General features: G+C 39.0%; 1 protein-coding gene across 1 annotated transcript in view; it reads left to right on the top strand.

Moving 5' to 3' along the window:
- Positions 1–26,232, top strand: part of LOC106077245 (neurogenic locus Notch protein-like) — a 121,089-nt gene that overhangs the window by 16,914 nt on the left and 77,943 nt on the right. Inside the window, exon 2 of the mRNA XM_056040135.1 lies at positions 2,468–2,549. Within this exon, the coding sequence (XP_055896110.1) occupies positions 2,468–2,549 (82 nt within the window). The remainder of the gene's footprint in view (positions 1–2,467; positions 2,550–26,232) is intronic.

Genomic DNA, 26,232 nt, shown 5'->3' with positions numbered 1-26,232 from the left:
TCACGGTATCTAATATATGAAATAGAATGTAAGGTGTATGTATGTCTTTCATAGAAATCCAAACCGTTTGACCAATCTTGGGGAAACTTGGCGTGAACGCTCCCTAGCGGTGATGTAGAGTTATCCCAGCACAAGAGAGTTTACTAGATTTAGGTCATTGGTACATCTTGACTTAAATTTAACTATATAAACGGCAAAAATGCAATTTATAATATAGCAAAATAAAAAGATATCAAAAAAACAAAACATCAACGAACAAAGCCTGATAAAAACATAGCTAGTGTCTATAGAAAGATGAGCTTCCTTTTTTTTCCAACGCAGTATTACAGTAAATATTTTCTTTTATTTGTATATTGACCTGTCTTGACCCTAACCTGTCTTTCAACTTATCATACAGAGCTTATGTTAAATGTCAGGGTTAAGTCTTGAGCGGGTTTCATTTATATCAATTATAAACGTCTATTCTCTAAATACCCCGTCAGGGGATGTCTTCAGACGGTAATGAGTTAATTAGTTATGTCTGTAAAAGTAAATGGTAATAGAGGCAATAGTGTTAATCAAATGTGAGTCTATAGAGATAACTATAAGTCTGTGAAGGTAACTAGATGTGTGTCTATAAAGGTAACTAGATGTGTGGCAGTAAAGGTAACACGACATGTTTTAAAGATATTTAGATGTATGTCTTTAAAGGTAATTAAATGTAAGCCTATAAAAGTAACTAGCAGGGCCGGCCCTAACAATTGCGCTGCCCTATGAGAAACGGATTGCGGGGGGGGGGGCAGTCTGGGTAGGGATAAGTATAATGTCAAAATTAAGATTTTTTGTTAGAAAATACATTCGTCTTTGCAATACATTTTTTTTTATGAAATGATAGTTGATAATGTGTTTTCTTTTTAGCGCGCGTACGATTGGCACCTCAAAATGACAAGTGTGTCTATTTTTCAGGAGATTTTTTATGAGTTTTCAGATTTTAATAATTCCAGGAGATTTCCAGGAGGCCCTGAAAAATCAGGAGGCCGTGGAAAGACTGTTATTATATATATGGCTTAATTTAATAATTTACACCTAGAATTAGTGCGGGGCCTATGAAAGTGTGGGGGCCGCATAGGTGCCTAATGCCGCATAGGGCCTAAGGCCGGCACTGGTAACTAGATGTTTTTCTTTAAGGCAACTAGATGAAAGTAAGGTAACCAAAGTATACTTATAAAAAGAATAAACTAGAAGCATTTCTATATCAAGGTAACTAGATGTATGTCACTAAAGGTAACTAGATGTACATCTATAAAGGTAACTCTATGTATGTAAAGGTAAACTCTATGTGTGTCAGTAGAGGTAAGCGTTGGCTAAGACATATCAGGTGCACGCCAGCAATTTGTCCAGGCGATGTGTTGTGAACATGTGTGTGTGTGTGTGTCTTGCAGGTGAGGGCTCACTCCGAGTGATACATTGGTTGTGTTATCGCTGCTTCCTTTATACTCATCCTTCGTTCTCATCGGCGTGCCAGCACCTGTTTTAGTAGATGGATGGGGAGAGAAGAGGGGGCAGACAAGGAAAGAGAAGAAATAGATATTTTTTTAAAAAAAGTTTCCCCGTTTGATAAATGAGTACTCTTGTCTCAACTAAATTTAAACTTGTTCCGGTGTGTTGAGAACTTAGCTTCAAAAGTGCTCTAGAATATTATTAGAAGCGACCTCCCCTCTGCTGATGAGTTCCTGTGATTTGTTTTTATTATTCCTGTAAATATTTTTAGAATAAAAGTTTTTCTCTATTAGGACTTTCATTGAGTGTAAAAGTTATCTCTTGAAGTTGTTTCCCATTTCATCATTTCGTTCATCGTCACCGCTGACGCATCGCTGCAACGTAATGTCGGCATTGGATAAGTATTGCACAAGGATTCAAGGGCGTCAGTTGGAGGGGGGTGGGGTACTAGGGGTGCGGTCCGCACTTGTTGACACATATTATTGGGTGGGAAAAACATTGGACGCATAGTTATGTACCAGTCAATGACTGTAGGTAATTAACTCTTTGTAATTTTATTTAACTAAAAAGAATACGTCAATGACAGGACTTCTTGGCTAACATTTATTTCGGCAACGGATGATAGGGTCTTAGATCATAAGCTAATCGCACCGGGTGACACCAACCCTTGCGACGCCTCCGCATGGGCTCAAAACAATAAAATAATGGTAATAACGTGACTTCATTGTTTAAAATTTAGTAAATGAAACATGGCTAAATGAATGATTCAACTAAAAAAAAAAAAAGGTAACACATATACTGTGTCAATTTCAATTAATATTTAACGGGCACCATAGCACACTTTACTTTAGTTACTTTTAAGTACATTATATTAACAGTTCTCTCTCTTCATTTTTACTCTAGTATATCGATTATTCACATCTCATAAATAGCATACTTAATCTATATAACTGTATTAACCTGATGTTTTGTTTTCCTGACTCTCCAGGCAATGTACTCTCCTGTTATCCAAACCCTTGCAAAAATGGACGACCATGCAAATTAGCGGAAGGAAGTAAGAGTTACTGCGAGTAAGTACAAACAAGTTGTCTAGCAGTAGTTCTTTCCCCTAGACGCCGTTTATTTTTAAAAATAGGCCACACCTCCACAATTTTCTACAACACTCATATTTAACTCTTGCTCAGATCCTATTATGGGATAGGGATATTTAGGGATACAACAAGTAGATATTAAGTCTCCGTGCCCTTCCAACATTAAAGGCTTGGTGGCATTTATTGGTCGGACCTTGAGTTGGGCTGACCACACGAGATCTTCGTTAACTTGTTCCCAAAAATGAAACTTGTCCCATTCTACCTTATGGACTGAACGTGTTCGGGACTTATTTTGTTTTTAAATCTCATCAAGTAGAATGTACGGTGTAGTATGTATGTATGTTCCTTGGAGCTTCTCGGAGAACGTAGTGTATGTCAGTGGCGTAGCTAAGGATTTGGGAACCCGGGGAGGGGGGCTGACATCTTTGGGGGCCCTGCATTTTGACATTCGACATCGACATGAGATAATGGCGTAATATTTAATGTAAAATAAATTTCGGACAATCATTTTGGCCCCCTTCTCAAGTGGGGCCCCTGGGAAGGAATTTTCTAATATTGCCCCCCCCCCCGCTCCCCCACCCTAACTACGCCACTGGTGTGTATGCTAGAACTCCCCCACCCTAACTACGCCGCTGGTGTATGTTAGAACTCCCCCCTCCCCGAAACCGCGCTGTATATTTCTACTAGTAGGCTCTCTATTTATTTGAGGAACCGATTTCCACGATTCCTTTTACTTCCAAGTTTAATTACTTTGGACAATTCAATACATTATATGAAAGCTGAACTTGTGTGTAGGAGAGAACTCGCTCTGCCGCTCGTTATCTTGGCTTCATTGACTAGATCTAAAACTCAATGAGATAAAACTGAAGCCCAGCATTTAAAAGCCCGATGTCCTCCAGCTCTACACTGTGAAGTGCCTACATGTCCAACAATTATGTGAGGGAGGGGGGACCCTCTAGCCGTACGATTACTCCTCTTAATCACGTGATAAACAGACGTTTGGGCGCTACTGTGGCAGACGACAAGTGCGCCCTTCCATGCACTCATTAACACTTGTTAATGATAAATAGTTGTTTTTTTTTCTTCTTACCCTCCTGTGACTCGTATCCGTCGATAACAGACATGGTGATAAAATTGTAATCCCTCTCGCGGCCAAAACAGTTCGGCTTGTTTCTCCGAAGAACGGGCTCAGGCCTTCGTTTGAAACCATTGATAAAGTTCCGAGGATTATCCGAGAAGTCTTGCGGGCGACAGAGAGTGATAGAGTGATATTTATTGAAAAGTGTCACACGGCGGGCGGTCCTTGTTGAGTTGAAAAAAAAAAAAAGAAACTCTGCCAAGACATTCGATAAATCCAGCGATCTATTTGCACTACTTACGTGATCAGACATTTATTAGTTTGAAACAGGTTTTGTTTTATCTGCGCCACTTTGTCTGTATCGGTAAAAAAAAAAGTTATAAATCTACTTGTCAACTAGTCGTCTGAAAATAAGTTGCCTACTTTGTTTAAAGTGAAGGGAAGTCTGCTTTGGTGAAATGAAATCCAAAATGGAAGGCCATTAGGAAGACTATAAAGCAGTCTATATAACAGTGAGGCATGACTTCGTCTCGTGAGGCATCACTTAGTCACGTGAAGCATCACTGCACGAAAACTATAGAGTCCAGCGCGAGCCACTACAGTTTTATTATGCATCGTAGACAGAAATATCGAAGGGCTGGATATGTTCCTCTTGCCGCAGTTTAGGCATCACTGGTTTTAAAATTTCAGAGTTGATTTGGTTGATCTGTTCTTTGTTACTAAGGCAGACGTTACTTTTTGTGTAGATTCTTTTTTATTATTTCATTGCCAGTAGTGTAGAGAGCGAAAGGAGAACCTAAATCGACACCCGCCGGACAACGGTTATGTCTGCGATGAATATAGCAAAATATGTAGGTCGCAGAAGGGACTGCATAGCCGCGGGAAATACTGCACTCCTTATTAATCTTTGGACCTGAAGAAAAGCTTTATAATAATCTGTGAACATTGAGAGAGAGAGAGTCTCCGTTAAGTCTGCATAGAGGGCGAAATAGCAATAAAAAACACTCTTATAGCAGAAGAAATTACCTTACCTAACTCAAAAAATATAGAATCAACATTTTGTAAAATTAATACCACCTCAACATCCCTAATAATAGGCAGCATTTACAGACCACCAAATTCTAGTTTAGAATACATGCAGGAACTATGTAATCAGATTACGACACTTAAAGAGACAAATAAAAATGCAGTTTTTTGGATTATGGGTGATTTCAACCTACCTGATATAAATTGGAAAACACTAACCATAGATAAACACCAAAACCTTAAGGACATAAATGAGCTTTTCATAGAAACTTTACACAACCTAAGTTTAGATCAAATCATTAAAAAGCCAACTAGATTAAACAACACATTAGATCTCTTCTTAACCAACAGACCTGGATTAGTAGTTGATTATGATATTATCCCTGGTCTATCAGACCATGAGATCATAAAAATACACAGTCAGATAAAAGCAGTAGCCAATACAAAACCCAAAAGAAAAATCTTACTCTGGAATAAATGTAACCTAACACAACTACACCAAGCTGCATTAAACTTTCAACAAACATTCTTATTAGAAAAAGACATTAACCAACCAGTCGATGACCTCTGGAATTTCATTAAAAACCATCTTAAAAGCATTATAGAAAATCAAATACCAACTAAATAAACATCAAACAAAATAAATAAATGCTGGTTTAATAATAGACTAAAGAAGCTTTGTAAACAGAAGGAAAACCTATATAGAAAATTTAAAGAAACTAATGCAGAAAGAGTTTACAAAAAGTATATAAAAATTAAACACTTAACCCAAAAAGTAAGCAGACAGCTGCAGAGTGAATACATAAACAATGTAATATCTAAAGACAACATCAAAAACCTATGGTCATACATTAAGTCAAAGAAAATGGAAACAACAGGCGTAGCGCCATTAAAAGATGAACATAACATAATACATAATGATAATGAAACTAAAGCAAACATTCTAAACAAATACTTTGCATCAGCATTCTCAGCCCCAGGAGACAAAGACATATTACTGAATTTGAACCAAGTAGACAACATAGAAGATATAGTAGTACAAGAAAATGGAATTCAAAAACTATTAGCCAACACCAAACCAAATAAAGCTTCTGGACCTGATGGTATTCCAGCTAGATTACTCAAAGAACTAAGTAATGAGCTAGCCCCAGTGTTCAAAATACTCTTTCAGGCTTCGCTTAACCAGGGCAGAGTACCAAAGGACTGGAAAGAAGCTAATGTCACCCCCCTATTTAAAAAAGGAGAAAAATCTGACCCAGGAAACTACAGACCAGTATCACTTACCAGCATCACATGTAAAATCCTAGAACACATAATATGTAGCAACATCATAAACCACTTAGACAAACATAATGTCCTCACACCATACCAACATGGCTTTAGGAAATATAGATCATGTGAAACACAACTAATAGGACTAATTGATGATTTTTCAAAAGGTTTAGATAATAGTGAACAAATAGATGCTATCTTACTAGATTTTTCTAAGGCTTTTGACAAAGTTCACCACCATAGTTTGCTTAAAAAATTAAAATATTTCGGCATTAATGGTCCACTGCATCAGTGGATTAAAGACTTTCTGATAGGGAGAGAACAAACTGTAATAATAAATGGCTCTAAATCAACACCGATAACAGTAAACTCAGGTGTACCTCAAGGAACAGTCTTGGGTCCACTACTATTTTTAATTTACATAAATGATTTACCAAATTGCATTACTTCAGGAACAAAAGTCAGATTATTCGCAGACGATTGCATAATATATAGAACAATAAAAACAACACAAGACACAGATATTTTACAAAGAGAATTAGATGAATTACAGAAATGGGAATCAAATTGGAGCATGTCTTTCCACCCAGAAAAATGTCAGTTGTTAAGAGTAACAAAAAAACTAAAACAAATTAATTCCACTTATCTTATTCATGGCAAACCAGTAACACAGACTAAAAATGCAAAATACCTAGGTGTTATAATAAATGAAAAACTGTCATGGAATCCACATATTGATGAAACTACAAAAAATCAAACAAAGCATTAGGATTTATTAAAAGAAATTTCTATAAATCAAATAAGAACATAAAACTAAAATGTTATTTAACCTTGGTTAGGCCAATAATAGAATATGCATCCTCTGTTTGGGACCCCTCAACTCAAGAAAACATTAAGAAACTAGAACAGACACAAAATAGAGCAGTGCGATTCATAACAAACGAATATTCACATTTGACTAGAGTAACACCTTTAGTAAAATCGCTAAATTTAGAAAGCCTTCAGGACAGAAGGCTCAAAAGTAAAGTAGCAATAATACATAAAACACTGAACCATAATCTTCAAATACAAAAACAAAATTTAATAAAATACTCTGAAAGACACAAAGATAAAGGCACATTCCTCGTCCCATATGCTAGGACAAATTTGTACAAATACTCCTTCTTCCCTAGTGCTATTAGAGCATGGAATGGGTTGCCTGAGCTAGCCAGGAAAACCAGTGACTTGGCAGAATTTAAGTCATTGGTTAATATGCATGACTAAATGCATGACGCGTAGGACGTAATCATCTTCTTTTTTGAAGTAACGTCTGTATTATATAAGATAAGATAAGATAAACGTGATAAAGTAGATATAAATAAAATAAGCACGATTTGCAAAAGTTATGCTTCATGACGATGACCTGTTGTTAATCCATAATATAAAACATTAAGTTCTCAATGTGGTAAATCTTAGGTAGGGTAAATAAGACATCTGCCATGTTACTTTTCAGACTTACCCTCTCTCTTGGACTCAGACAAATATAGAAGAGGGTTTCAATTTAGACCCTGGACGTAGGACTACTATAAAGAGGAGTGGGTGGGAGGATCACCCTCCTTGCCTCCTCACCTTCTCTATGTACACGTGCTTGTTCTGCTTGCCTTCTCTCCTGCTGGTTGCTCACTCTCCTCACAATTCAACTCATAGGGGATGAAACAAGGCATGGGAGAGGATGTATCATTAAGAATATACAACAACAACAAAAAATGGAACAAAAGATCTACAATGTATATACTACTCCCCTGTGTTGTCTACATGCACAGCCAAGTGTGTGTGTGTGATGTATGTGTGTGTGCGTGAGTTGTGGGAGGCTTATGAGGTTAATGATGAGTCATGGTGCCAGCGTTACACAGGTTTGAGCACTAACACGGGGAACTGTTTTTTATGATAATCTCTTTTTGGGAGAGCGCTAGAAAGTGTGTTACAGAGAGAGAGAGGGAGGAGAGAGAGGGGGAGGGAGATAGAGAGGGAGGGAGAGGGAGAGAGAGGGAGGGGAGAGAGAGAGAAACAGAGAGGGGTAATTGATTGAACGACAAATGTATGGGAATGTATTATAATGCATGTTTATATAAATCCTTATGGTCTAAATATTATTTAGGTCTTGTGTATTTTCTTTGCCTTGCTTGTTTGTTTATAGAACTTTGTTTATGTAAATAAGAGTTGCTTATTTCCCTGAACGTGTCACGTGCTTGGATTGAATGGTGTCTGCGTGAGCACGCGTTTGGCAAGTCGTCACAGTATGAACACATTGAGTCATGTGGTTGTTATATAAACAATAAGCATAATAAAGAATTAACGATAATTAAGCGCCAGGCTGGCTTATAATGCAACTTCAAAGAAGTGTTCTATATATTATGGGCTGTTAATTTGTTTCTCTTCTATACCTAAATACAAGCTTTGTATGAGTAAATATATGTATTATACATACACATGAATTATGCACGAAAGTGATCACGTGACTTTTGATTTTATATACATATAAATATACGTGCCAATGAGTTAGGGTGAACGCTCCTATGCCTTCATTTGCGAAATGTTAACTCTTTTGTAAAGAGGTCAGCCTGGCATAGGTCGCGTTCCTTCAGTTAAGTCTCCGAGCACCTCTCCCCCCTCTCGCCCCGTCCTCGTTCAGTGCGTAATCGCCCTGGCTTCCATTCCAGGATTTTAAATGCTTTCATTACCATTGTGTTGTCTGCTCCTGGGGCCGGAAGTGTGGAGTGTAAGGAACGGGCAGAATGTGTGTTTGGTGTGGCGAAAACCAAATGGCATCAATATGGAGGAAACATAATAAGTCTTTCACTCTATGACTTTTGAAAATTATTTTAAATCTAATGGGCAACTAACAAGCGATAATAAAGAGGAATTGAAACGAGAATCAACTGACAGGATTTGAGATAGTGTTAAAATTAGAGCTCCAGTCTTTTGTACTTAGTTGGCAACGGTGGCGTGCTGTTTAGCAACCTTGACCTCTTCAGGTCTGCTTCATGTAGTATTAATACCAGAAACTTAATTATTCTTTTAAGAAAAAGTTTTAATAAAGAGATTAGGTGTGAGATGCTGTGAATAAAAATGTCTGAGCACTCTAGGGGTGTCATCAAGAAAGTCCTTTTTGCAGCGAAGTTCCGTTCACTCTGGAGCATCTACTTCTTGTTTCCATATCCCCCCTCCCCCTTTCCTGCTCTTTGTGTTTTAAATTGTCGTTTCATTTTAGGTCTACGATGTTCTGTATTGTCGCGGTTCTTAAAAAAGGGAAAAAATGGATGGGGGAGAATTAATTTAAAATTTAAACGTTGATTACTTAAATAACATCTTATCTTATCATATAAAATACAGACATTACTTTAAAAAAAGATGATTACGTCCTACGCGTATCCCTAGGTCAATCTAGTCATGCATGGTAATCAATGACTTAAACTCTGCCAAGTACATTGGTTATCCTGACTGACTAAGGCAACCCATATATTATAAATGTAGGTGTCAATGTATTGTAAAATACTGAGTACAATAATAGGTTAACGATGAGTGCAGTACAAAAATAAATCTAGCTGTGTGTTTGCTGCTTATTAGGCAAACGCTATGTTACTTTCCTTTAGCGCGCTGAGCCCAGTGTGGTCGCTCTGCTCGCCGTCTCTCAGTGCAGTTAGTGAAGCTTCGGTATTTCTCTCCCGGAGGCGGGTCCGAGCTAATTGCCTGGTCATACCTGACCTAAAGAGTAACCTGGTTTGACCTTATCCCTGCCCCCGACAGACCTCGCTAACAGATCCCTAACCTGGGCTAATGGCCTTCTGCAACAGGTGCGTCCGCGGCGTTGTTTGATGTCTCAGGTGCCAGCCGCGCGCGTATTACGTCAACCCCTGGCGGTTGTTTGTTTACCAGTTGACAGAGTTCCCTTCGGTCTGGAACTCTCTCAGTACAACACCAGCCCACAGCTGTAGGTTTCAGCCCTCGACTTAGGTCTCGTCCTCTAGCCAGGTATTTCTAGCACTAGACTTAGCGCAAGCCTACGCCTACTTTAGCATCACTAATAGTATGCTTTAGTTAAGTGAATACGGAAATGATTAAAAACGTCTAATCATGATTATCCTGACGTCACAAATTTACAAATAATACAAAAAATGGTTGATACACTCGTTATATAACATGTAATAGTTGCTCGGCTCTCTAACTTAGAAAGACAATTTTTAAAATAAATGTTCTTAAAGATATGCTGGGAACAAAATTTGCTATTTAGGCTTTTTTTTTCGCAGCGAAGGCTAGTTTAAAGTTGTTTTTTTAAATAATTGTTTAAATTTAAAACCTTTCATTAATAAATCATTTAGTGTATACACTTTAGGTCGCCTTTCATATAACCTCTTATCTCTTTTCTATCTCTACCACCACCTCTTCCTTTCTCTATTCTCTCTCACTCTCTCTTCACATCCTCTCTTCTTTCTCTTCTCTCATTTTTATATATTTCTATCAATCTCCCCCCCACCAGCCTCTCTCTTCCCCCCCCACTCCCCACCACCACTTACCGCTTTGAACAATGTTTTCAATCCCCTAGCATCACTCGACTCACCGATCTTGTGTCACCACAGCCGTGTACTCACTCTTGGAGGTCGAGTGAGTCTTTTGTTTGTCGCCATTCATGCCGTCTCTGCCATTAAGTGTATTTAAAACGAGTCTCACTGCTCAGCACGCCCGCCCCCCCTCGTTCTCTTTTTTTAAATATCCCCCCCCCCCTCAAGTAGCAGCAGCCTCCTCCTCTGATTGATATTTAAATAATAAAAACAAAAATCGCACAAAATCTTTGCATTGATCTGTCGCTGAATGTTTTGAAGATTATTTCAGTCGATGACACGCGCGTGCCGCTATACAGAGGACCTGTGGGAACTTCCGGTGTAGAAAAAAAGACATACATGGCGGACAGGAGCGGCGAATTTAGGATCAAGAATTTCAATGTTTGTTCTTGTGTGTGTGTGTGTGTGTTTTGTTTGAGAGGGGGGGGGGAGAGGGCGGAGATGAGACAGATACATAGTACGTACATTGATTCTTAATGCGGCAATTTTCTTTTTTTTGCAATCTTCTTGATTAGTCGTACGATACATATGATATTTATATTGTCATTGATATGCAATATCAATGTTTCCCGTCGTGGTCACGTGTTTGTGTGTGGGGGGGGGGGCAGGATCAGATTGTAAACAATTTTTAAAAAGTGCAAGAATGAAGACAACAAGCGCTTGGACTTAACACACTCTGTATTCGTTGTACTGACACGTATGGTTGCACCAATCAGAGCCCTCGGCATATTGCTCGATTCTTGAATGGGACAAAATGGAACAACAAGGGAAAAAAAGTCTTATGTGCACAACTCTTTAATCCCCCTCCCCCTCCTCCCACCTTACCTCCCGTGGTACTATTTAGAACGGAACTGCGGACCAAAAAAAAAATGTTTCCATGAATGTAACACCGGAAGTGAAAGAGTACCGCGGGTAAAAAGCTCCGTTCTTGTGAAATCTATTTCGCGCCGAAGAGATGCCGCTGATTGAGCGCTTAAAGCCAATACACTCGCCGGATGTCCTCAGAAAAACACGAGTCACTGTGACGTCACAGTGCGTCTTTAGTCACGTGCTGGGATATCTGAAACTTTTTGCTTTATGTTGTCCAATCGAATGAATGGATTTCGCAAGGGCTAGATTTACATTTAAATTTGAGCTAATGGTTTGAAATATTTTTTTTTCCTCTTTGAAAACGTCGAGTATAATTTTCCCTGTCAGACTAAAGAATCATGGATAGTTATAGTCAGTAAAGTTTTTTGATTCCCTATCTAAATAAATAGATCTACATTTAAATGCGCGGTATTCCGTTTTTTAATTATATTTCAAGAAATAAAAAAAAATACATATTAAGTATTAGGTAAAAATGAGTAAATAAGGTTTTCTTGAGGGTCGTGGTTTAAATCCTGTTCGCCAGATATGACGGGAACACAACAGAGAAACGGGGGGGGGGGGTGAAAGGGGGTGGAGGTCCACTCATGAAAGAGCATCTACATTACTTCTGCTAAAGGCTTTTTTTGATCTTGAACAAAAAAAAAAGGGGGGGGGTGGGGGAGCTCATTCATTATAAGTGCGTGTGTGTTATCGATATATATTTCATTAATGTGTGTGTTTTTTTCGGGGGGTGGGAGTAAGTGTTCGTACTCGTCTGCAGCAAGTAATTTTTTTTAGAATTAACTCTCCGCTTCTCCCCCTTTCCAAAAAATGGATCCCATAGTCACGTGTTTCTACTTTGATTTGCATAATTAGTATTCAGGGCTTGACACAGTTACCTCCAGTAGTAATTGCTGACTCCTGACTTCGCACCTTTAGATTTCGTACTGGCTTGATCGAGTGTGTCGCACTAATTAGTGACGCGTGTCACAAGGCTCACGACGAGTCACAATTAGGAAAGTTCTGTTGCGCGTGTCTTGTAGCGCGCGTGCTAGGTAGTTCTGGCGATTTTGTGTCTGTATCCGTCGCAACAACAGTGTTGTGTTTTTGAAACTCGTAGCTAGCTGACCTCCACACCCCCCGGCCTCATTCGTGTCGCGCTCTGTCTGAAACTTTACTACGCCCCCCCCCCCCCACACACACATGTCTGTTTCATTACTTCATATTCTACCATCATATACCCCCCTCTCTCTCTCTCTTTCTCTCTCTCACACACACACTTTCTTTTTCTATCACCGTCTCTCCCTCCCTCTCGCTTTCATTTATTCTCTCTATCCCACTCTCTACCTCGCTCTCTCAGTCTCGCTCTCGCCCTCCCACTCTCTCTGTCTCTCTCTTGCTTTTAGACATATTGTGCTATACCCAAACATGCCTTCATCTAAATTACGGATATCTCTCTCCTCCGCCTCTCCTGAAACCATTCCTAAATATTTCCCCCCCCCCTTCTCATTTGATTGTTTCTCCCACTCTTTATATTTTCATTTATTACATCTCCTAATTCTCCCCCCCCCCTTTTTTTTCCCCCCATCTTTTCTTCCCTTGAGCTGCTTTCAAATGGAGAGTTAATGGCAGGGGCAGCCACTCTGCTACACGGCTTCTATTAACCTGGCCACGTGCCGGTCCAACATTTAAACCTTGCAGAATACAGAAACGAACTTTTATGGACAAAAGCAATTCTCTTTTTAAATATATATACGATTTATTTTTCTTTCTTTATCATCTATCCTTTTATACCCCCCCCCCCCCCCCCCATCTTTTGTGTGTCTTGTGTGCTTAGACATGTATTGAGTTCCTAAGATTTTTGTTTTTTTTGGTTGCATTTTGTTTTGGTCAGAATCTGTTCCTTGTAAAATACAGACGTAGAGGTCCTTAAAATAAACTTACATTTGGGGTATTTGCATTATACAAAAGTGGTTAATTTATTTAAAAAAAAAAAATATGCGAGAATTTAATCGATACCACAAAGTTCTTAAATAATAAACTCCCCAACCATTGAGATCCGTGCCCAAAGTTTTGTTCGGCCTGCGAGTTTAAGGCCTACATTTGCAACACATTTGCAACACATTTGCAACACATTTCCAACACATTTCCATCTTATTTCTATCACATTTCCAACACATTTCCATCACATTTCCTATATATTTCTTACACATTTCATACACACCACCGCTACATAAAAAAATCGTCTATTCTAATGGAGTCAATCCTCTACAGCTACATTATAATCTTCTTGCAGAAGTTTTCTGGGGGCCGGATAGGAACCGGGGGCCGTAGTTAAAACATCACTTCTTTTTTTTTTTTTTGCCTATCCTAGCCAGCCACCGTGTTCACTAGTGAAACAAATTATGACATGCTGATGTAATAAAAGTAAAAACTAAAATCGTATTAAAAAAAAATTGTCAGAAAATGAAAAGGTCAATTTGACATTATCTTTTTTCTTTCCCCTCGCCTTCAACGCTGTGTCCGTGTTCGCGTGAAATGAACGAGAAACTAAAGGAATGTTAAAAATCGTTATAGCGAAATCTGAACCGACGATTGGAGGAAAGAAAAAAACAAAACTTCAAACGTAAGAGAGTGTTGAGTAAGAAATGAAGTTGACCCCCCGCGCGTCAGGTCATTTGAGCGGACCCATCAGTTTCAATTGAGTTCATGGCGTCGTGCTAACAGTTTGGGGTTAGGGTTATAAAATGGCGGGCTTTGGCCGCTTTGGGCTAGTGTTCGTTCTCTGATCTGGAAACCACTGCGCAGTTCATTTTAGATATAGGATGACTGATAACCCTCCAACTTGAAAAAAGAAAATGAGAACCAATAAGAAGACATGCAAGTTCATTAGAAAGAAAATACAATGCCTACAACGGTTTAGAAAGTCTGTCTGGAGCTACAACCTGACGACCGTGAAACATACGTAATGATACAGAACTTCTGTATTGTGTTTATCTATTCTTGCTTGTTTTTGTTATTTAAACTCCTTTTGTATAGGGCAACTTTCATGCTTATGGTCCAAGCTCTTTTGTTGACTAGTGGGGGGGGGGGGGGGGGAGGGTATCTGGGAGAAGTCTGTGCTGCCTTTAGGCGCTCAATAAATTAACCTGCTCCAGTGGGGATTCGAACTCGAGCGCCCTTGATAGATAGCCAAGCGGTTTTCGCCTTAACTAAACTCTATTATTGTGTGTGTGTGTGGGGGGGGAGTATTTGTATGTGTAGGGGGTTTGTGCGTGTATGTGTTTGTGGGTGTGCGTGTATGTGTTTAAAGGTTTGGTTTGTGGGTGGGGTGGGGGTTGAAGACTACAAGACTGTCAGCGTTAAACAATCGCGTCATTTAAATAGCTAATTCATTTTCCCAAACTTTCTTGTGATATCATGACTTGATTACACTAAAACCGTCTCTGTGTAATTGGGGGGGGGGTGTGATAACCAATACAATTTACAGCATTATTACATATATGTCTGATTATTGTAATTTGACGTTTGACATTGTTTCTTTCCATCTCTCCCCCCTTAAAGCGTTGCTCGCGTTTCCCACGAATCTCCGCCTATGTACCTGTCAGTCTCAGCGATCATATTGCCATCTCATCTGCTTGAAACAATGGGCGCGTTAGTGCCAGTCGCGGGCCGCAGTCATCTTATCCCTGACTCTCCCCCCCCCTCCCTTTTTTTTTTCTAGGAATCTTCGGTTATTTAAGAATTAGTTTTTTTTAAAGCGATTTTTGCCGCCTTCTTCCTATTTACCAGGACGAGGGTGATAGCTTGGACTGGCAGACGTCTTAAGTCACTAGTACATGCATTGTTCGACTTAGCGCGTGCACACACACACACACACACCTGGTACAGTAGCAGCCATTGGACGTATGAACGAAATTTGACTATAAATAATAAAATAAATAACTAAAAACTGATAATGACTAAAACTGCTAAAATTTTAAAACCTAGGATTGGAGATTATGTGGCAGTGGAATTTTTTTTACACGTGACCTGCTGAAGCGTTGTTGACAACTGAGGTCCTTGAGAGCCTGAACATTCCAAATAATTATTTTGGTACATGTCAGAGGGCCTGGCCTGACTGCATTTGTTGTAACACTGAAGTGAATAGTGTGTCCTTTCCACGAGTATCGATCCTAACAATGTCAGATAATCTTCGATCTCATGCTTTTGATAATGATAATACGTTCCATATGCTAGGACAAATTTGTGCAAATACTCCTCCTTCCCTAGTGCTATTAGAGCATGGAATGGGTTGCCTGAGTCAGCCATGAAAATCAATGACTTGGCAGAATTTAAGTCATTGGTTAACACGCATGACTAAATGCATGCCGCGTAGGACGTAATCATCTTTTATTTTTTTAAGTAACGTCTGCATCTTATAAGATAAAATAAGAACGATAATGATTATTTGTATTTTTCTTTATTATTATTATTATCAAGAACACAAAATGGATCACATTTATTAGCTTGATTTTTAAAAAATAAATTGCTTTAAATTCTTTGCAGCTTGGAAACATAAGAGTTTTGTTGTTAGATTTAAAATTCCGAGATACCATGTACTCACTCCGTTTCAGCTGGAATCGATTCCAATTTTTAAGACTTACGACTTGAATCGATCTCAATTTTGACTTATACGTCAACTTCCGGTTATTTCTAATGCTGGAATGGAAAAAAGAGAGTAAAACAAGTCGTCCTGTTAGTGGCATGCGAAGTCAATACGTCACAGAATCGTGACGTTTGCCGACGTCTTACTGTGGATGCTGGGATATTTATCTTTGATGCTAGCCCCCTTCTATATTTCTGGCGTCTGGAGTATTTAGCAATCTGCCGGCATGCCCCTCTAGGATGTTTGGTTACCGTTTCGGGCAAACAAATTATGGTCCTAGTTCCTCCCGGCTCGGTACATGCCAGACCTGTGTTTAATGGCTCTTCTTAAAACCATCCTACTCCACCCCCCTCCCTTATTTTTTTTTGTCCATTTGTTTTTCTTTCGAAAAAAAAAGGGGGGGGGGAGATTTACTTTGTTAAAAAAAAAAAAGCAGAAATGGGGGGTAGGAAGTCAGCTGGACACAGTGGGCATACAGATTCGGACATTCCTAATGTTGGAGGCTCTTTCTTTGGCGTTCTTTTTGTGTTTAATCAGTAAGCGAAGCAATTTTTGTCAGGCTTTCGTTTGCAAAGTAAGTGGTCAGTCATGTTGGCAGAGTATTCTTAGACTTGAACTCATGATGACCAGGGGGCAAACGTCATTCTCTTCCAATTTTACCTTTGAAAACAAAAATCCATGCACATAGTGATAAATGAATTACACATTCTGTCCTTTGACTACATGGCGAATTTTTTTTTTATCTTATAAAATACAGACGTTACTTCGAAACAAGATGAAAAATGACTAACCCAACTCATTAAGAATGTGATACATCAACTCTCTCTATATACTCTCTATAATTAGTCTATATATATCCTCACAAATCTTAGACTTATTGCTGTTGACTACATTGGCTATAATTTCGTTTCTTTCGAACTTCTTCTTTTTTTTCATTTTGTTTGCTGACCAATCGTCTTATTTTGTTTGTAACCTATTGTCTACATCATGGGTTCACTTTGCTCCAAAGCGGTGTTTTCCAAACTTGTTCTTTAACGGAACACTTCACACATTCTGAACACTTATCGGAACTCATTATTATTATTATTTAGATAGATGAATTCACGTGTTGGACTACTATTTAATTGTTCCAGTCATTTGTTAAGCGCCTATTAAGGCCTCGCGGAACACTAGGGCTCAGCGGAACATAAGTTTGGGAAACACTGTTCTAAAGGGTATACATTTATATATTGTTGAAATAAGGACTGCCAATTTGTACATATCTAATGATTAAACTGATCGTATAGCATAACTCACAACTCTAAGTACATGGCAATTTTTTTTTTTTTTTTGCTGTTAAAAAGTCTTTGTTGCTGTGTGTGAGTATATTCGATGTATGTTGTAGCTATCTGGGTCAGGTGAGCAAAGAAAGAAAGAAGATTGAGGTCACAGAAACACGCTCCTCCAAACCACTACTCTTTATTTTTTTTTTACTCACCAACGATGCCTGCTCTTCTCATCAGGTTTTGCGCCCCTGAGTGGAGTTGGCTGTTTTTTTTTTGTTGATGTTTTTTCGACTGTTGCTTCCCAACTCTTGTACTCACTCTAGTTTCTGAGACCATGTACTCACTCCGTTACCTTGTTCTCATTCTACCTCCTTCCTTTTTTTTACCACTTCCTCACACTGTCTCAGCACGCGCATTCCATTTCCTAACTCACCCACAATAGTTAAAGAGTATGTGCTATGATAGTGTAAGTAGTTTAATCACTCACCCAAACAACAAAGACTGTGGTGCCAGGGCATCTGGAGGGGCGCTCCTCTTCTCCCCCGTCCTTTCACTGTTTCAGCCCCCAGGCTCCAGTTCAGCAGACGTGAAAGACTACCAGAGGTACTACAAAGTCAAACACACGGTACTGTTTGGTTCTTTGTTTTAGTGTCAGGCTCGTTTCACGTCACGTGACACTTGTATGCGTACTTTGTAGATGTGGCTATTTACACGAACAAAATATTTCTAAATCTTTGACTTTTTACACAACTAAAAATGTCAGTGGCTATTTACACAATCATGTCTAAATCTTTAACTATTTACACAATAAAACATGTCTAAATCTATAACTATTTACACAATAAAACATGTCTAAATCTATGACTACTTACACAATAAAACATCAAAATCTGTGACTATTTGCACATCAACAATATCTAAATGTTTAACTAATTACACAATAAAACATGTCTGAATCTGTGACAATTTAAACTAACAAAACATGCCTAAATCTAAGACTATTTACGAGAACAAAAAAAAAAAACCACTAAATTCTTGACTATTTATTTGTCAGTTTTGAGAACGAAGACTTGGGACATTCATGTGTGATATACCTCGAATTCATCATTCTGTTTCTAAATTGTTGTATAACTTTTGTGCTGTGGGAATAGACAATGGCGTAATGACGTCTTCGGGACAAGATCAAGCCACAGTTTCTGACTGAAAAATCACTCGAGCGGTTGAAAAAGAATTATTATTTTGACATGAACCAGGCAGTAAATCAACAATTAACTGGACGTTTAACGAAAAATTAAATCTTCATTCAAATAGTCACTTAGAACTCAAAGATTGCAGAATGTCGTGGATATGAAGACCCAGCTGTGACCTATATATTTTGCAACGTCGATTGCAGATGGAGCTGCTTTATGGAAATGTATGATACACTAAAAGTCTAATCTATGTGCAATAGTGTCTGTTAATCTAAATCTTTGGACGACGATGTATGCATAATAAACATGTGTGGAGTCTATGCACTAGTGTGATGGGCAGATGTCTACATAACAAGATACAACTGAAGGTCCAAATCCAGTGTTGGTAACGTGACACTATCCTGTGTCTGCTGGTTCCCAGGCATTCCCCAATGTCATCACTTCATTAACGTACACTGCCACGTTAATGGTGGACGAGTTGAGTGTACATCTGTGTTCATAGAACCACATAAATGTTTGGTGTGACCAAAACGTTGTCAAAGTCTGTACCTATAAAGTGGCAGTGGCGTAGACATCAGGACCCCCATGCCTCACAATTCTTTCTCTCCCCCCCCCTTTTCTTTTTAGATTTATTTGATTACTTTGTATATATATATTTTTGGTATATACTGCCCTAAAATAATTACAACCGACGTTGTGAACGCTCAACATTTGTTGTTATATTTGTAAGTGATAGCTAGTTAATTAGTAGACAAGGCAACAAAAGCTGAACTTTCCCGTCTCCTGAAAGGAATGGAGTTGTTTGTGGCTGTTTCTGTGTTCAAAACTGACGTGAAAACTCTAAAAAAAATCATGTCTAGCCTACCTTTATTGTAATCACTCAAAGCCATTGAATTCCTTATTCTAAAAAAAACCCTCGCGATTAGGCTCGTGCATTGTCGTTCTTGCCTATGTTCACAGGCTACAGACATGCGCAAATTAATGCGCCTCACCCCCCCCCCCCCTCCTTTTAAGACACTTTGAATCTAGAAGCTATAATTACCACTGGAAGGCGAAGTAATTGTCAGGCAGGTGAAATAGACTCGTGGATGACGCTAATAGAATAGAACGAGTCCTGACAACGCCAGCCTTTTTTTTTTTTTTGCACTGCCTCGCTCGCTCGCTCCCTCCCCCCTGAGGCCCCACAGTTTCCCAATTTCGTCTCACGCCCTCAACCACACCTTTCAATGGCTCTCCCCCCCCCCCACCGTACAGCCCCTTAGATTTACTCACGACGTACGCCTTGAAGGACAAGTGTTAGTGCTCTTTCGAGGGCTGAAAACCTGGTCTTTCATTCGCCTACGCTTAACGTCTCAGGGACGCGTTTGAATATTTAAACTCCATAATCAGGTCAACCTGGGTCGTGTACAATTAAAACATTCACCGAGATGAACCGAAAGACCAAATGCCGTGTTAAAAACTGCTATTGCTATAATTTAAACATCCACTTCTTTCAGTGGTATTAATAAATACCAGTCACAACAACGATGAGCTCTTGTATATTATATGGTCTGTCGCTACTTTAACAAGATTAACATTTTCATCACAGATTTAACAAAGGCCGGACGCTACCTCCATTCCGTGAAGAGATCAGAACTATTTGTTTTTTTTCAAGTATCGATTTCTTCATTTATTCATGCTAATGTTGTTAGCGAATCTTGGGCGATACTAATTCATGCAACAATGGCGATATTCGTTGGGTTTGAACTGAAGAACCCCTCTCCCTTATTATGTCAATACGCTGCAGTGTTTTAGTAGCGGTGGAGTCTACCTAGAGTTAGATCTATATAGGTCAAAAGACAAAAAAAAAAGACATTCCACTAGACGTGTTGACATGGACTCTTCAAGGTTGACTGTTTATTCGGCAGGTGCATTTTTTAGGCTCTGACATTAAAAAAAAAATCTAATAGACGCACACACGCACATGAAAAGTTCAATGTCTGAGACTGGTCTGGTAACATCTGGTAACATATTTACAATATTATCAAGCTACGAGCATGAGCTCTTCATGTAAAATGATCAGGTCTTTCGGTGCGCGAGAAAGAGAGAAAGTTTGTGTTTTGAGTTCAAAACTCAAAGTTTAATACTGAAACATTTTCTACAAATGCTTGGAATTCTTTGGTTTCTTTATTTTAAACTGAATTGCATCTTTAAAAAAATCAATGACAACAAGCCCTGACTGTGTGTGTGTGTGTGTGTGTGTGTGTCTTATGTGGGATGTTCATGATACGTAGTGCACATAGCAGTGCACCCAACTCTCACCAGTGCACTTGGAAGACCCTATTGCCTGAAAAAAACAACAACAGTTCTGACGTTACACACTGGTTACATACAAGAAATGTCAGGGCTTCCTTGTTTTTTAAAGCCCAACTTATCGAGAAGTGATGGCCGAGTGATAATGCACTTACGATTCAACGAAAGGTGTCGAGTTCATATACCAGGAAAATAAAATCGCAATACCGAAATATCAATTGTGCAACTCAATTTATGTCTTCTGTCCGAACGTGAAAGTCGTCCGAATCTTTAGTCCTAATGATCCAGATACACCACAATAATTATCAGTGTTGCTCCACCCCCCTCTTTTTTCCGAACAGCCCCCTCACTCTATTGGACGGACTGGATCACTTTACTTGTATGTTTTACTCATTTTTTTTTTTGGTATAAGCTCGGTATTGAAAGTACACATTTCAAACTGATGTACACATCTTATAAATTACATACGTTCCTTTGTGCATTTATGTGGAAATGTAGTCGTGCTTTATGAGCTATTGACATCATTGCTTTATAGGGCAACTACTATCGAACTTAACATTGAATATATAGATTTCTGTATTGTTTTTAAAACTATTGTTATAAAATGTAAGTCAAAGCTGTATTTATAAAGATGCTTTATCCTTCAATACAAACATCAAAGGAAACAAAAATAGTTGATCCTTATAGCACTTCTTCATTCTTGTATCGTCCCCCCCCCCTTTTTCGTGTATCGTCATCATACCCTCCCCCTGCGCCCCCAGCTCTCCTCGCCTGGTACCTGTGTGTAGGTGAGATATGCGGGAGGGGGGCAGGTAAACTTTGGTTTCTACACCAGAAGTAACACCTGCCACTCGTGGCCTAGCAAAGGCTCGTTACGATTGGCTAACAGGTCCTGAGAACTGTGTCGACTCGACATCGGCCCCCTTTATCTTATTTGGTGTGTGTGTGTTTGTGTATTGTAAGAGGGGAGTGATTGGGGGAAAAAAGGGGGGGGCTCGAGGGTAAAGAGAGAAGGGGAGAGGAGAGGTAATGAAGGTATTCAGTTAAAGGCCAACCTCACCTCTCCTCGTCACTCCAGGCTGTAACAACAAAAGGCCCTTAAAGTAGCCCAATAGCGTACTTTATTGGGGCCTGGCCTGTATACAGTTCCGGCCTGATACTGAAACTGTAATACTACCCTAAGCCTCTCTCTCCTCCTTTGTTAATTAATTTTCACTTATTGGACAGATTTTAATTAGTGTGTCTGTGTATGTATTTGTGTGTGTGTGTGTGTGTGTATACTATTTCACTCGAATCATTATTGAGTATCCTATTCGACAGTATATATACTATATATCCAAAAATAAAATGGCTGCATAGTCGTGCTGTTTACGCGCTGGACTGTCGTTCGAACTTATCGATGGTCCCAGGTTCAAACCCTGCCCGCTCCCATCCCCCGTCGTCCTGCGGGAGATTTGGACTAGGAAGTAAAGTATCTTCAACTCTGAAGGAACATCCGAAACATGTCAAACATTTTAAAAACAAACAAACAAACTTTAAAAAAAACGATTGTCATTTAAGTATTGCCCAGTTGACATTATACAATAACTTGGATCTATATCAGTTCAGGATTCTGAATATTTCGATCAGGTCACCCAAAGAGAGCAAATCACAACGTTTCTCTGTATGGAAGTGCCAACGTTATTTAAGGACATGGCGAGAGTATTATTACTTACAAGTACATGGCTTCAACGGAATAATATTGTACTTTGAATATCACATTGTCTTGATTCTCTCTCTCTCTCCCTCTCTCTCTCTTTTTCTTCCTCTCTCTCTCTCTCTTCCTCTCTCTCTCTTCCTCTCTCTCTCCCCTCTCTCCCCCCTCTCTCTGCCTCTCTCTCCCTCTCTCTCTTCCTCTCTCTCTCCATCTCTTCCTCTCTCTCCCTCTCTCTCTCTTCCTCTCTCTCTCTCTTCCTCTCTCTCTCTCTCTCTCTTCCTCTCTCTCTCTCTTCCTCTCTCCTCGATATAGCATCTAGAATACGATCTCCATACTCCGTACTCTATCTCGTTAAGCTGACGCAGTGACAATGCACCCATCTTTAAATAGCATTATGGTTCCCATCAGACCATTGGATAATTTAACCGTTAAAGTAATTGCTAATCTGATGCGAGGCCATTGTTACGCCCGGTGCTATCGTATTGTGGGTTCCACGACAATTCGTTCACTGACATTTCGTTCACCGACAAATCGTTCACGACTTTTCGTTCACGCGACTATTCGTTCACCAGACATTTCGTTCACCCGACAATTCGTTCACCCGACAATTCGCGACTATTTGCTCACGGACTATTCGCTCACAGACAACTTGTTCACCGACAACTTGTTCACCGACAGTTGGTTCACGACAAATCGTTCACGCGACAAATCGTTCACGCGACTATTCGTTCACGGCACGGACAAATTGTTCACAGACAAATCGTTCACTGGATAGTAACATATTGTTAATATTATATATTCTCGTCGCGTGTTTAATTTATTTACATTAAAACTTTTGTAGCTATTATTTCCAAAAACAAAAACATTTCTAGAGATCAGGTCTAAGTCTAATTCGAGTTTATTTAATTTCGTTGTTGTTGTTAATATTTTGTTAATGAAGACAGTATGTGATAAAAATTATACTTAAAATTAAAAAAAAGAGACCTTACAAGCTAGCTGAAAAATTTAAATGGGCCCTCACTTTACTATAGGTAACATTTTTATTTTCACCTTTAATATACCTTTACACACACACACCCCCCTCTTTTTTTTTTTTTTTTTGTCATCTACCGGGAATCTACCCATTCATCTGGATACTCTAGTTAACACCTAGTGGAGTGCTAGACAGACTGGCTCCTCTGGAAGTAATTAAACTTTATTGGACATTGCCTATACACATGTTCAATCTGTTAACATTGAAAATATGTACTAGACATTAGTATAATACTTTCCATCAAGTTTAAAAGGAGTTCTATTTTATTTTTATTTTAGTTAACTTGTTTCTATATGTGACCACCGATTGGTAGATTAATTTGATTGCTTGGACTTCAATTACAAATTTATTGAAACAATTTTTTAAATTTTATTGCGATACATTTTTAATTTTTTGATAGGGAACCAAAATATTTTCTAGTATTGTATATGTAATTAGTTGTTTTTTTTTTAGATGTCTTAATTGATAAGTATTAACCTTAGATCTGTATCTAGTATGTGACGTTCAGAGTTGAACAGTGAAACCATATATTGTACCAAATCTAGTACCATTGTTAAAAATCTTAATTATCTCTCGTAAAAACACTGAAAGGATTGTTGAAAAAATACTAGTGTGTCTGAGCTAGCCAGGAAAACCAGTGACTTGGCAGAATGCATGACGCGTAGGACGTAATCATCTTCTTTTTTGAAGAAACGTCTGTATTATATAAGATAAGATTTGTTTTTGTTAATAAGATATCAATAAAATGGGTATGTTAATTAAACATCTGGACCGCTATTAAGAAGATAAGCAAATATGGGTAGGTCGAACTAGACTACATGATGGACATGAGTGTAAAAGAAGGCCTACAAGTTGAAAGTAAAAATGTTACCTAGAGTAAAGTGAGGACCCATTTAAATGTTTCAGCTTGCTTGTAAGATCTCTTTTTTCTTTTCAGTATAATGTTTTATCACATACTGTCCTCGTTAACAAAATATTAACAACAAACAAACAAAAATTTACAAAGAATTTCGGATTAGGCCCGATCTCTAGCAATTTTTTGTTTTTGGAAATATCCAGTGAACGATTTGTCTGTGAACAATTTGTCTGTGAACGAATTGTTAGTGAACGATTTGTCGCGTGAACGATTTGTCGTGAACCAACTGTCGGTGAACAAGTTGTCGGTGAACAAGTTGTCTGTGAGCGAATAGTCCGTGAGCGAATAGTCGCGTGAACGAATTGTCGGGTGAACGAAATGTCTGGTGAACGAAATGTCTGGTGAACGAAAAGTCGTGAACGATTTGTCGGTGAACGAAATGTCAGTGAACGAATTGTCGTGTCCCCCGTATTGTGTTCCCTCCCGGCGTTACCAGAACCCGAGAACCGCCGGTGTAGTGAACGCTCAAACGTGTGCCGCCTTCTGCTGCTCTCTTGTCGTCTGCTGAGATCATTTATCTTCCCCGGTATACGATCTAGAGTTCGGGGGACGGGGGTATATATAGACTTACACAACTATCCATCCATCCATATAGCCACTCATCCGTATCCAAATGGCTTGTTCGAAAACTTGGAATAGAAAGGGAAACTTACCGCAGTAGTTGAGAATGAGCAGGTCAGTCATGCGTTAATTAGGTCACACAAAAAAATGAGCTAGGTAGGTCTAAAGTCTAAAGATTGGAAAGGTCTATTTTCAATTTCTGCATTAAAAAAATATATTCTGTTCTTCTTCTTCTTCGTTCTTACCATCATGTTGAGGGGTTCTGATAGCCATCCAGCCATAGTTGAGATGAACTGTTAGAAAACAACAACAGCAAAAAACAAGAAGATATTATAGTTAGTTATAGTTAGTTGTCTTGCTTAATTTGTCAGAATTGAATCAGTAGCAAATAGCCATTGATTGACTTATTAGTTCTAAAGTAATTTGCAAGTGGTTTTGGTCATTCGCAGTTATAAACTAGGAGGCTTGGTGGTGAAGCTCTTGGCTTCGAATCCTGGTGAAGACTTTGATTTTTTCTTTACTTTCGGGATCTTTAGGGCGCCTCTGAGTCCACCCAGCTCTAATCGGTACCTGACATTAGTTGGGGAAAGTGAAGGCGGTTGGTCGTTGTGCTGGCCAGAAGACTACCTTGTTAACCGTGGCCGCAAAAAAAAAAACCCACAGATCATCTGCCCATAGATCACAAGGTCTGAAAGGGGAACTTTCCTTTTTTTTTTATATATATACCATTATAAACTATTGATTATATTTTTTAAAAGATTGAATTAAAAAAAAATAAGTTAAATGCTAAGGTGCTAATTATTCAATCACAAATTTCGTACCGCGTTGCTTTGATATTGGATTGATATCGATTGAAATCAATCACAGTTCAATGAGCTTCCTAAGAGTTGCGGAAATTTCTCCTCCTCCAGAGTGAAGACACAAGACCAGCACACTTATGGTCGCGTGATTGGAGTGTGGGGCGTCTACTTAGTAGTCAGGTTGTCGCCTGCTGGGATCTTGTTACTTATCTTGTTGTCCCTAAGTCTGGTCGCCTGCTGTAAGTCTTTCACTTGGAGCCAGCTACCTATAACTAGGCCTACTGTAGGCAGGGCAAGCTAGCACTTAAGGCTAAAAATACATTTCATTAACTGGTACGAGAGAAAAAGGGATATATATATATATTGGAGGGGAGGGCTGGGTACGGGTGTAGCTCGTGGGAATTTTGTTTCGGGTGAAGGGTAGACTCTTAATGTTTG

This window comes from Biomphalaria glabrata, chromosome 9, assembly GCF_947242115.1.
Source record: "Biomphalaria glabrata chromosome 9, xgBioGlab47.1, whole genome shotgun sequence".
NCBI classification, from domain to species: domain Eukaryota; kingdom Metazoa; phylum Mollusca; class Gastropoda; family Planorbidae; genus Biomphalaria; species Biomphalaria glabrata.
The sequence above is the reverse complement of the archived record's forward strand: the minus strand, read 5'-3'. Positions and strand labels throughout refer to the sequence as shown.